This window comes from Mus caroli, unplaced genomic scaffold (genome assembly GCF_978045245.1).
Source record: "Mus caroli unplaced genomic scaffold, Mus_caroli_1 scaffold_15, whole genome shotgun sequence".
Taxonomy (NCBI): domain Eukaryota; kingdom Metazoa; phylum Chordata; class Mammalia; order Rodentia; family Muridae; genus Mus; species Mus caroli.
Genome location: NW_028227270.1, coordinates 60,793,493 through 60,807,260, shown reverse-complemented (window position 1 = coordinate 60,807,260; position 13,768 = coordinate 60,793,493). Strand labels below are relative to the sequence as shown.

General features: G+C 43.5%; 1 protein-coding gene across 8 annotated transcripts in view; it reads right to left on the bottom strand.

Moving 5' to 3' along the window:
- Agtpbp1 (ATP/GTP binding carboxypeptidase 1) overlaps nt 1–13,768 on the bottom strand; it is a 117,495-nt gene that overhangs the window by 31,420 nt on the left and 72,307 nt on the right. For all 8 annotated transcript variants that reach the window (XM_021179857.3, XM_029485021.2, XM_085831029.1 and 5 more), the window contains one exon: nt 5,021–5,108. In XM_021179857.3, coding sequence (XP_021035516.1) covers nt 5,021–5,108 — 88 coding nt within the window. The remainder of the gene's footprint in view (nt 1–5,020; nt 5,109–13,768) is intronic.

The window sequence follows — 13,768 nt, the reverse complement described above, 5'->3', positions numbered from 1 at the left end:
TTCAGAGAGAAAAAAGAAAATCCCCAGTGGATATTACATTTAACTGAACTGTTTTATTCAACAGGCACTGTTTTAATCACTTTCCTATTACCATCATGAGACACACCATGACCAAAATCATTTATAGAAGCAAGAGTTTCCTTGGGACTAACAGTCTGAAGTTAGAATCCATCCTGCTATGACCATCACAGCAGGGAGCATAGCATCTGGCAGACAGGCTTGGTGCTCAAGTAGTAGCTCAGAGTTAATGTATGTCTCAATCCACAGACACGAGGCAGACACAGAGCATACCGGAGACAGGGTGGGCTCTGAAACTTCAAAGCCACACATTTCCTCCAACGAGGCCACACGTTCTACTCCTTCCCAAACAATTCCACCAACTAGGGACCAAGTGTTCAGACACACGACCCAATGGGCCACCAACTAGGGACCAAGTGTTCAGACACACGACCCAACGGGGCACCATCTGGCAGCACGCCTCTTCTCTAGACTGAGAGCACGTGAAGCTCATCCTCCTCATCAGTGAGTCACAGCATCCGTTACTTCATCCATGATAGCTCCCTCCATCAGTTAACAGGCTGAGGACCACATTCGTGGTAGCTGCTTCAAGCCACAGCATCTGGCACTTTACCATAATTAGTGTTAAGATTAAAAGAGAAAACTCGCAAGGAAGGCTGCTGTTTCCCAGTGCTTTCTGGTGTGGCAGGAGGGAAATCTGCAGCATCACAGATGCTGTGTTCTTGGCCAAAATAAGTTTAAGCCTAATTATGCTTTACAAGCTAATGGACAGTGTACACCATCTCAATAAGATACATTTGTTAATAGCAAAGATATAGTCAGCAAAAGACAAACTTAAAACTCCTAGATGAGAAAGAAACCAGTTTAACATAGCAGAGAAAAAGGAAACCTACTGATAAAAAAAAATATTTGAGAAACAAATTAACATAGATTAAGTGTGACTTGTGATGAGCATGGGAGATCAGAGAATACTTTAAAGGGTGTATTTTTTCCAAAAACTGTTTGTTCTCTCCTGCTAATAGTTATACAAATAAATCACACTTTCCAGGCATTTATACTTAAAAAAAATACTGTAATGTGTGCTCTTTCATAAAACCTAATGGAAAAAAACAAGTACCAAGCAGCATTTATATGGTCCCTGGGGAAATCTGAACACTGACTAGATTATAGTAAAGAATTTTCTTAATTTTTTTCTGATGTATGGTAATGGCAAGGTGGTTAGATGGTCTTAAGGGGTCTTTGTTCTTTAGAGATAACTATTTCTATACAAAATATGGTATCTGACAACTGCTTTAAAAAATTCAGCATGTGGGCCACTAGCAAGATGGCTCAGTGGACAAAGGTACTTTCTGCCAAAGCTGAATTCATACCTAGAACCACGCCATGGGAGGAAAGAACCAAACAAACCATCAAAGTTGTCCTCTGACCTCCACACAAAGCAGTGGCAGGCGCACCCCCCTTCCAACACCAGCCCCACAGTACGCATAAATCAGTGTTAGGAACCTTCACAGTCAACACAGAGGTAGGGAGCTCTGAAATGCACACACAGAACTGATCACACAACAGTAACTGCTCAACACGGGCAGCAAACACCTGCAACAGCATCCTGTTCATAGCTTGTAAAAGTCCTTAAGTATTGCTGACATAGGCATTTAAAGATCTGCTGTTGACTTAATTTCTAAAGTTCTAAAAACGCTTAAAAAATTTATTCACACACGTAGCTATTCAAACTATTCTTCATTAACTTCATCACTGTCTCTTGTATGGGCAGATAGTGGCAAATGCTAAGAACTAAGAAACATACAAAACAGTTTCTTCTCTGAATTGGCAGCTAACTGAAGAGGTACGTATGCCTGTAGTGAGAGTTTGGTTTCTTTAAAAACCCAGTTATGTTATGTGAATATGTTTTTGTTTTATTCCCAGGTGTGGGACAAGAGGCTGCTTCACAACAGGTGATTATGATTTGCCGGCTGCACTAGCTGGGGTGTAATTTTTGCCAGCTGCAGAGTTTAATTCTGGAGACTCTGGGGAGGGAATAAATAGGAAAACTCCAAGAGGGCCTGGGAAGGAGGCTGCTGCTGCCCCTGCTGTTTCTGGTTGCTGCTGATGCCTTTTTGTCAAATGGTCGTGAGAAATGAGACAAGCAGAAACTGGATATTCTGAAGACAAAGACTGGACTTGCCCCAAGGAACTCAACACCCCTAATCAGCAGGAAGAAGCCTAGAGAGGTCTAGGTCCCCATTCCCCTCTAACCTTGTTTCTCTCCTACCTAGTGTCGGGGGTTGGAAGGAGTTGGGATAGAATAAGGATTGGAAGGGAAGTAGAGTTATAAGAACCCAATAAAATAGTAAAAACCCATGCCAACATATGCTATCATACATGTCCTATGGAAGTTAACGGGCTATAAACAAACAAGACACACATGTTGACAGAAGACAACTATGTTCTATTTATAACTAACACAACAGTCTCCGATCCTTAGTAACAGATTTCTGGAAAACATATGCAACATAAAAATATAGTTAACCAATGAATGCTAAGTTGCACAGAATTCCAGTTTGGTCTGAGAGGAGCCAGACAAAAAAGCAAAAACTCCTGTTACCTCTCCTTACACAGAACAGAACTTAACTGTGTTACAGTCGTGCACACTGCAGTGTGAAAAGAACTGAAGGGTACGTAGAGAAGCAGGGATGTTCTGATATTTAATGGCCTGAGCAATTCTTCCAGAAACATGCCCACCACTGCCCAGGTCAGTACTAGGTCACTGCAACATTCTACCACACAACAGGTGACCCAAGAGCAGCTTTCTATGGAGCTATCATTAAAGACACTACAAGCACTATAAAGTGGAGATCAGGGTACATATTTCCTTTGTTTCTGCTTCTTATTTATGTGCTACTTATTTTGCTAACAAACATGGAGTGATGGAACCTTACTGAGATGAAGCCCATTTCTTTCCCAGAAAATAACAGAATTTAAGAAATAGGTTTTTCCAAAGAGAACATAAACTGTTACGTTAGTTTAAATTCTAGACGTCATCGTCTTCTGGCAAAGCTATAAGAACGAGACATCAGTGCTAGTTGAGGACAACATTAAGAGTCAAATCCACTTTATGGAAAATTCAAGACTAACAAGACAGAAACTGCCATCCAAAGGAGATAAACACCAAGACCAAAATTATAAACATACAAAATCTTGTGTGACTGATGGGAAATGATCATTAAAAAATAAAAATTTAAAAATTATTTTTATTTTGGGAGAGGTTGCAAGGGCAGAGGGCAGAGATAATGGAACAGGGATATAAGTGAGGTTAAGGTACATGTTATAAAATTCACTCCCCCTCCAAAAAATCAATAAAAAGTTAAAAACACAGGATTTTAAATGTTCAGTTTGGATGCAGGTTTTCAAACCAGAGCATTTCTTCTACTGTGTGCATTCATATTCCAACAGAAGAACATAGGAAACTGACATCTCACTCACATGGGCCTAAGCTGCTCCTTGCAGCTCACAGCAAACGGTGTCCTCTAAGAGTATAAAGCACATATTCTATCAGTAAAGAAACAGAAGACAAAATCCATGCTGCCAAAGCGCACATCTGTGCCCATCTGCCGGAGAGGCTGGACAGAGTTATAAGTCAGATACTTACATGGTTTCCATTTTAAGAGATTAGCCTGAAAGTATGTGTGCATTAGGGAAGTATTTCTGAAAAGACAACAGCAAATTTGTAATCATGGGCCTTCTCTCAAGGAAAGGTCTAGCAGTTGTGAGGTAGTAAGCCATACCTCCTAGCCTTCCAGGCACAGAAATGCACATAAGCAACCACAAGAGCTCCCAGGGCCCAGCACAAGTACATCAGGATAAAGGTCATAGGGAAAACTGGGCTGAGGGATGAACAGTGGAAAGAAGTGCAGCCAACTATGTGGTGTGAGATACACACACCAAGCTCCTAATGTATTGTATAGGAAGGAGAATAAGCATTATATGCAAACATTTTATATACAGAATTAGAGTAAAATAGGAAGCAAGGTCTAAGACTTCTCCATCGACATCATTTACAAGCAAAGCTGTAGCCATACACAGGCATCTAAATCGTACTCTACCTGCCCTCCCACACAGGCTCCAGGACCACCTTAGAAGAAGAAGAAGAAAAAGTTCTACAGTCCAGACTCAAACAGTGACTTCTGGACGTAACAGGACAGCTGTGCCTATGAACTCAGAGCAGCTGAGACTGCCTGCAGGCACCAGGTTAACAAGCCTCCACTCCAATCAGGGACACTATGGACATTTGATGGCTTGTGGGGCAGAGAGCGTTGATTTTCTTTAATGGTGTGGCCCCTTTGTAGGTCAACCATACTCCAACGGATGTCCCCAAACAGGTATATGGGCAGCACAAATTAGACTCCATGGGTTATTTTTCAAAAGGGGGGATGAAGAAAAAGAGGGAAAGGAAAAGGAGGAAGAGGCAAGGTATCGGGGGTTGGGGAGACAGGAGTGGAGCTGAAGGAGCTAGAGGCAGGAGTGGGGCTGAGCAGGGTCTCAATACACTGTATGAAATTCCCAAAGAGTCAATAAAAAGTAAGGTCACTATTGCTGGGCTAAAACACCATGACTAAGTAAGGAGGAGAGGAAAGCATTTATTTGGCTTACGCTTCCACAGCACTGTTCATCTCTGAAGGAAGCTAGGACAGGAACCTGGAGATAGGAACTGACACAGAAGCCATGGAGGGCACTGCTTATTGGCCCCCATGGCTTGCTCAGCCTTCTTTCTTACAGAATCCAGGACACCAACCTAGGTGTAGCATCCTCCACATCGGGCTGGACCCTCCCACATCAAATTACTAATTAAGAAAATAACCTACAGGCTTGTGTCCTGTCCAGGCATTTTCTTAATTGAGGGTCCCTCTCTTCCCCTGACTAGCCAACATGCATACTAAGTGTTTTCACTGTTACACTGAAAGGGAATGGAATGTAGCCTTCTAGGAACTTCTGTAAGAATACTCACTTGTAGTAACAAATGTCAGTACCCATACGGATCCACCATGGTCTGGCATTTAGTGCTTCCTGAACTGAATACATAAGTGGCTGCATACCTTTGAAAGAAGAGGAAAGGAAAGAGAGAATTCTTTTCAGAATTGATGTAAAAATGAATCCTGCCTTCTAGAAAGCACCAAAATTTCAGGAAGACTGAGGTATACTGCATTTCATTATTTTAAGATGTATTAGAGAGATATGAGTAATTTCTTAAACTATAATTTAATCAATATCCCCTTTTAAAGTTCAACTAAAATGGAATCACTTTAGAGTGGATGGATACCAATTCTTTTCTGTTAAATTGTTGTTCAAGTGTCAATTAAAGATAATTTACTCCTTGTAAAAAGTAAAATAGTGAAATTTAATAAAGAAATCGTGTAGGGAGATAGCCCCGAAGGTAAAACTCATCCCCCAGGCATAAGGCTCCATTAACCCTCAGAAGCCACGGAGAAGCTACACCTGTCTGTAATCTCCATGCTCCTAGATGGGAGGAAGCTCCTCCAGTGAGCCTGGCCAAAGCAAAGTGTAAAGGGCGCCATGCACACACACACACACACACACACACACACACACACACACACACACACACAGAGGTGTGTGCACACACACAGACACAGTCACACCACAGTACACACACATGCACACACACACACAGAGGCGTGTGCACACACACCACAGTACATGCACATGCAACCACACAAAGACAGACCCTGGCTGAAGCAAAGTGAAAGGGCATCATCATGCACACATACACACAGGCATGCACACACACCACAATACACACACAGACACAGGCACACCAAGTGCACACACATGCATACCACAATGCAGGCACAGCCACATGCACACTCACACACAATACTCAGCAATAACTCCTCTAATTCTTTATAGAGTCTCATGTGCACTGAGAAAATTTGTGTGTGTTTTCATTCCTTCTCTACAGAAGTGTTAACATGGCTTGTGTCCTGGCTAGTCTTACATCAATATGACATAAGCTAGAGTCATCTGAGAGGAGGGAACTGCAACTGAGAAAACGTGTCCCTAAGATCCAGCTGTAGGACTTTCCTTAACTAGTGACTGATGGGAAGGGCACAGCCTACTGTGGGTAGGGCCATCCCTGGCCTGGTGGTCTTGGGCTGAGCAAGCCATGGGCAGCAATCCAGTGAGCAGCATTCCTCCACGGCCTCTGCATCAGCTCCTGTCTCCAGGTTCCTGCCCTGTGTGAGTTCCTGTCCTGACTTTGTCAATGAAACACAATGTGGAAGTGTAAGCTGAGTTAACCCTTTCCTCCCCAAGTTGTTTTTTGGTCAAGCAGACGATGTACTTTCCTGGATGAGCTTTAATATGAACTAACCAGTACCCCTGGAGCTCGTGTCTCTAGCTGCATATGTAGCAGAAGATGGCCTAGTCAGCCACCATTGGGAAGAGAGGCCCCAAGGTCTTGCAAACGTTATATGCCCCAGTACAGGGGAATGCCAGGGCCAAGAAGAGGGAGTGGGTAGGTAAGGGGGGGGGGTAGGGAATTTTCGGGATAGCATCTGAAATGTAAATAAAGAAAATATATAATAAAATTAAATTAAAAACAAAAACAAAAACAAAATCTGCACTGCGTGCCCAGGCACAGCGGTGCCCTCCTTTCACCCCAGCACTGGAGAGACAGGCATGTGGCTATCTGTGCTCCAGGCTAGCATAGTCTACATGGTGAGATCGTGCCTCGCTCTTCCCCACAAACAAAAAGCAGAAAACCATCTCATTTCACTCCATAACCTGATATACTAGACTGTTAAAACTGGAATCGAGGTAGATTCATTTGTAATTTTAGAAACACTGATGGCTTTTCCTGAGAGCTGGCTTAATTTTAAATCCTACCTTTAGTATGAAGTCATTTTCCTGGTGTAGGAATATCTCATTAAAGATATTCGCATTTTATAAAGTTTCTTTTCCTTTCTCACTAGCTCTTTCAATGCTATTTGAGGCTCACCTTAACCATGTGCTGCCTAACATACATGCCAACCTATATCAGCTATGCTGCCTCCTGGCCCTCTGGAGGAGGTTAACCTACTCTGTGCCCCTTAATGACACAGGCCCTCCTACTGTGTGCTCCTTTTGCATTTCAAGAAATCAGAACCTCAGACCCTGATGGTGAATATACTATTCAACAACTATTTTCTAGTAATTTCAATCAAAAATGTTATATAGCCCTTGATGCAATATTGACCAAGTTTCTCAAATCAATTCTATCAAGTATAATACGAGAGACAGTGACTAATTCCCATGTGGCAGACACTGCTGTGTTTAGCTGTATAAAATAGTCACCATGTCCTCACAATCACCTGCCCTACATGGCAAGTGGTATTAATTCCATCGCTAAAACTCTGACTACATTTAAAAGTTAGGATCATTTTCTCCATGGCCTTTCAGCACCATTGAAAGAAAAGCATGGCTCCCCTCACACCACTGACGGGCGGGCGCACTCCAAGCTGCAGGCTCCTTACCGTGAGCCACCATAGTTTTAAGGAACGGCTATTCTTTTACAGTAACTTGTTAACTTGGTTCTACAACTCTGCACCTCGATTCTTAAGTTGCTTCTTTTCTTGGGTTTATTATTTTTTAAATTATGTGTATGTGCATTTGAGTGAAGTAACTGTACAGGCAGAGGTGTAGGTGGCCCTGGAGCTGCAATCACAGTCAACTGTGAGCCACCTGACAAGGATGCTAACAACCGAACTGCAGTCCTCTGCCAAAGCAGGAAGCACTCTCAACCACTGAGTATCTCTCCAGCTCCCTCCGTTGGTCCTTCTAAAAAGGAAGTTCAGAGATCACACTAGGTTCAGAAAAGTAAACAAACCCATTTGAACATTTTCATCAATTGCTAAACAACAAAAGTATAATTTAGTTTTGCAGGAATGAAAATGTAGCCTCCCCTCCCACATTTTTTCTTTTGTTTGGCTTCTTTTTTTTTTCAATTTTTTATTAGGTATTTTTAAAATATTTTTATTAGGTATTTTCCTCATTTACATTTCCAATGCTATCCCAAAAGTCCCCCATACCCCCCCCCACTCTCCCACCCTCCCACTCCCACTTTTTGGCCCTGGCATTCCCTTGTACTGAGGCATATAAAGTTGGTACGACCAATGGGCCTCTCTTTCCGCTGATGGCCGACTAAGCCATCTTTTGATACATATGCAGCTAGAGACAAGAGCTCCGGGGTACTGGTTAGATCATATTGTTGTTCCACCTATAGGGTTGTAGATCCCTTTAGCTCCTTGGGTACTTTCTCCAGCTCCTCCATTGGGGGCCCTGTGATCCATTCACTAGCTGACTGTGAGCATCCACTTATGTGTTTGCTAGGCCCTGGCCTAGTCTCACAAGAGACAGCTATATCAGGGTCCTTGCAGCAAACGCTTGCTAGTGTATGCAATGCTGTCATTGTTTGGAGGCTAATTATGGGATGGATCCCTGGATATGGCAGTCTCCAGATGATCCATCCTTTTGTCTCTGCTCCAAACTTTGTCTCTGTAACTCCTTCCATGGGTGTTTTGTTCCCCCAGAAACTTAGAATACCCAAGATACAAGATACAATTTACGAAACACATGAAACTCAAGAAGAACGAAGACCAAAGTGTGGACACTTTGCCCCTTTTTGTTTGGTTTCTTAAAGCAGGCTTTTGTGTAGCCCAGGCTAGCCTCCAACACCCTGCTAAGAGAGACTGCAGGAGCGTACCACTGTGCTCAGTCTCGCACTCCTCAATAGTGGAAACCATCTGTTAAGTTCCTGCTTTGGGAGGGGGGCTGGAGAGAAGGGTCAGCAGTCAACAACACTGACTGCTCTTTCTGGAGGGCCCAGCTTTGATTCCTATCATCCACACAGCAGCTCACAGCCATCTCTAAGTCCAGTTCCAGGGGATCCAGCACCTTCTTCTGACCTCCAGCACCTAACATGCACATTCTAAACATATATTCAGGCAAAACGCCCAAACACATACAATAACAAAATGTTCATTTTACTTTTGGGGACTGGTTAGGCAACTCAATAGGAAAGAGCACCTGCTGCACAAAGGTAAGGATCTGAGTTCAAATCCCCAGCACACATGTAAGAAGCTGGCTGTGGCTATCTATGTGCCTATAACCCAGCACTGAGTGGGCACAGAGAGGATCCCTGGGCCTTACTGGATGCCAGCCTTGATCCAGGTTCACTGAGAATCCTGTCAGGCGAATAAGCAGAGTGCTATCAGGATACCATCATACTCCTTTAGCCTCGGTGTGTGCACACAGGCACACATGCACACGTGAGTGCATACACACACACACACCACGCCACACACTCTTAGCTAAGATTCTGTGGGTGGAGCCATTGGAGAGCAAAGGCACATGCTCCCCAAGACGCTTCCAGGGCCAATTCAAATGTTCCCTTCACGCCTTTGCCAGACACTATAACCTCTATGACATATGTCTGTCTCACACTTGAAGTCCAACACTTTGGTTTACAGCTTCGTCTGTATTTTGATGAATGACGTCAGACTTCCTCTCATACCTCTTGCAAGTTTCTTGACTGTGTCAGACTCTACTCCACTGACTTCCTGGCTGTCACCATCACACTCTAGTAGGATGGCCCACTCTCTAGAGTATTTCCCAACTTTCACCTGCTTCTTGCTGGACCCCTGGCTGAGTCCCATCACTTCTCACACCCAGTGTCTTTCTCTTTCTTAAGTTTTACTCTCAGGTTGCTGGAGCATACCCTCAAATATTTCTCAAAACAGGGACTCCCAAGTTTGGCTACACCATTCCCAATCTTTAAATTCTTGCTTATGTTGTAACTTCTTAGTAGGCCAGATTCTATTTTCATAATAGTTGTCTTTCAATCCGTTAATTATTGGAGCTTTTGCTCTGTTTCTGTAGGTCTCCGTGACAACTTTCCTACATAAAGGTTTGTAGCAGCTTTAGGACAGAAACCTGTCTCTCAGCTATTCTGGTTTTTAAGGATTAAATTTCTCTGACATTGATGTTACCACTTCTCCTTTGTTTGCATTTACCTAGCTTATCTTTGCCAAATTATTCAATGGCAAGGTTCTGCCCCTGAAGGAACACACAGCACTGTGCTCTCTGACATCCTAGGGCACTACCTCCCCCAGGAGCAATGCCCTGCACATGCCCCACCTCAGCCCCTTCAGCCCACTTCCATTCCACTACTTACCAAATACTTGTTTCTTTTTTGACTTTCTATTTTTCCTGGTTCCACTGAATGTGTTACCCCATCCTTTTACGGTCTAGATTAGCTTTATTAAAGTACTAAGTCATCAGACCATTGCCAATCTGACTTTCCCCACATCCTCGGCTTTCATGCCACTAAGACACCTCTATGTATCCGGAGATCGCTACATGGACTAATTTTCCTCAAAGAGAGTTTAGGTAGCACATTTCCTGAATTCTTATGTTTACTGGCAGTGACAAATGACAGACTATAAACAGATATAAACAATATCTGCCTGTCTCCAAGTCTCCAGAGTTCCAGATGACAGGTCCAGTACTAGGCTGATCTTCTGTATGCAGAATGACAGGGTGGTTACAAGCACACACTCCACAACCAGGGCAAATTCCAACTCGGCCACACACAGACGCATGGCCTTATGGCCTTTGACAGAGTGCTACGCACTGTCTACACTGCTGGCTCTTCAGTGAGTGAGCACTGGCAGCGGACTGTGCTGAAATACACCAAGACCTGCACAAGGCGAGCACTTGGTGACAGTCACCCACCTACAGTACTGTCATTTCCCTCTCAGTACCTGAAGACTCACACTGCCACTGCACACTTAAATCACATCTGAGTCCCTGACCCTCACCGAGCCATTTAAACCTCAAGTTTCACCCTCCTACCATAACAGCTAGGTATTGGAAGCAGAAAAAGGCTCAGGCTGAGCTTAAGGAGCACTTTATACCTTTATATCTAAAATGCTCTGATTTTTTTAAAAACAATGTATCCTAATATTACTTTTTAAAGTACAGTATTAATTCTGAAAAGAGAAAGCAATACTCAAAAGTTCTGACTGAATATATTTGGGAAAGCTAGGCTGCAACACTAAGAGTCAATCTAAGGAAGTGACTCCGATTCCCTAAGCCATTATCTATTCAACATCACACAGAAAGGCTGCATCTGAGGAACGATATTGAGTAAAATATGAAGTTGCCACAGACTCAAACAGTGGCACCAGCCTTTAATGAAAGTGAAGTAAAAGCCAGGGTCAGTAATCAGGGCAAGCATGAGGGGGCGGAGTTGCTGGCGCCACCCTCCAGGAGCTGGTCCTCCCAGACAGGCCTGGGGTCAGGTTTGCTCAGCATGCACCCTCCCTCACTGCCTCTCCCTCCTGTGAGAGTCGCACTTCACGGTGAGAACACAGCGACCTGACTGGTTATGGGCAGAACAAGGTCAGCACCTGCACGAAGAAACATGGGGAATAAACTCTAGGAAACAAGGGGAACACACACACTGGTCTCGGCAGACTGTAGCTCAGTTCAGCAAGCAGCTGAACACATGCTAGCCGGAAAGACTGAAAATGCCTTTGAGCTAAACTCTTTTATTGATTTAAAAGAAGAAAATCTAACAGAATCCAAGGACTAGAAGGTACTTCCTGTATTAATGTCAGTTTCCTGATCCTAACCATCATGCTACAATGACACAAGAAAGCCATGGTTTGTAGAAAATGTATATACAAGGAGATCCAGAGTGCCAGGGCACCATTTTAGATGTCAGCATCTTGGCAACGTAAAACTTCTAGAAAGCATTGGGAGTTATGAAATATTGCTCAGTAGGTGACAATTTTGCCTTACAGGCCTGAGGACCTGAGCTTCGATGCCCAGAACCCTCAGAAAAAAAAACAGATACAGAAGCCTGTTTGTAATCCCTGCACATTCATACCAGGATGGGAAGAAACAGGAGGATTCTGGGAGCTCTCTAGCTAAGTAGCCTGCTATACACAGCTGTAAACAATACAGGTCCTGACTCCAGATGGAAGGCAAGGAGGTAGTCCTCCGACCTCAACACTATCTCAAAGCATGCACGAACATATGATACACATCATATATATATATATATATATATACACACACACATATACACCATGCACACAAAACACACATATACACAAACAACACACCATACATCTCATACACACTATATACATACATACATGCATACATACATACATACATGTGCCATATATACAAACATACATGCATGCATACATACACACACACAAAGTTGATTATCTTAAATTAGACTGGAGTCTTTGACAAGTGTCTTGTGCGTGCTCACTTTATGTTACAAACAGGATTGTTATGGTCGATTTATATAAGAAGGAGTTAAAGACCCCCTTGAGCCTGAGAGACATGCAGGGAGAGAATGAAACAGAAGCTTGAAAGTGAAGCTATCACTAAATGCAAAACTGCCATCTGGTGGCAATTTAAGAAAATCCATTTCAAGTAACAGATAAAGAGGGTGTGGAGATAGTGACACAAATGTTCAAATTTAGCTATTCAGACAACATTATCACAGCAATACATTCAAACTGCTTTAGGATCATCTGTGAAGACTGAATAGAATCAGCTAAAAAAAAGCCTTAGGGGGAAGGGGGGAACTAAAGAAATGAAAGCAATTCTGGCACTGCCCATCTTGGTGAGCCCGACCAAAGGCCTCTACCCACCAAGTCCATTTCTATGTGCACAGCACTCAGCATCCCGCAGGCAAAATGCCCAAGCCTCCCACAAAGTCAGACAGAAGGCAAACTAGCCTCATAAGTACTATGGCCTCCTTCATTAGTTTATGCTTTCCACCACAAATGATTTCTTTAGTCATCAAAGGCTCCCAGTGCTCATTATATTAACTGTGCATCCTGTTCTAAGTACATACAATGCGAATTCAAGTTTACAAAAAATCCTCACTTTTTTCAGCCTCTACTGATGTAAAACCGAGCCAGCTTCAGTTTTATCCAGTATTAACCTAGCAGATCCAAAACTGGTCTTATTTTTAAAAGTCTAGCTACCTAAACAGCTTGCTCTACCTTTTATCCTAACTTCATAGATATTATTTACAAATATATGAAAGAAAAAAGAACATTCACAGCATGTTTTATTGGAATCCAGAAAGAGCCTGGAATAAAGTTAGGTGGAGACTGAGAAAAGTTCAGCTCGTGGTCTGTAGTGTTGGGGTGGGCGCTCCATTCCATGTGGAGTCCTTGTGGGAACCATCATAAAGTGAGGGAGGGTGGCTGAGGGAAGAAGAAGAGAGGAGGAGGAAGGGGAAAGAAGGGAGAAGATGAGGAGGAAGGGGAAGAAGGGGAGAAGGAGGGGAGAGGAATAGAGGAGGAAGAGGAAGAAGGGGAGAGGGAGAAAGAAGGAAGAGGAAGGAAAAGAAAGGAAGAGAGGAGGAAGGGGAAGGAGGTGAAAGGAAAAGAGAAGGAAGAAAAAGGAGGGGAGAGGAGGAGGGAGGTGAAGGAGGGGAGAGGTAGAAGGGAGGAGGGGAGAGGAAGAGAGGAGGAAGAAGGGGAAGGAGAAGAGAGGAGTAGGAAGAGAAAAGAGGGGAAAGGAAGAGAGGAGGAGGAAGGGAGGAGATGAGAGGAAGAAAGGAGGAAGAGAAAAGGCGGGAGGGAAGAGGAAGAAAGGAGAAGGAAGGGGAAGGGGGAGAGAGGAAGAAAGGAGGAAGAAGGGGAAAGGGGAGAGAGGAAGA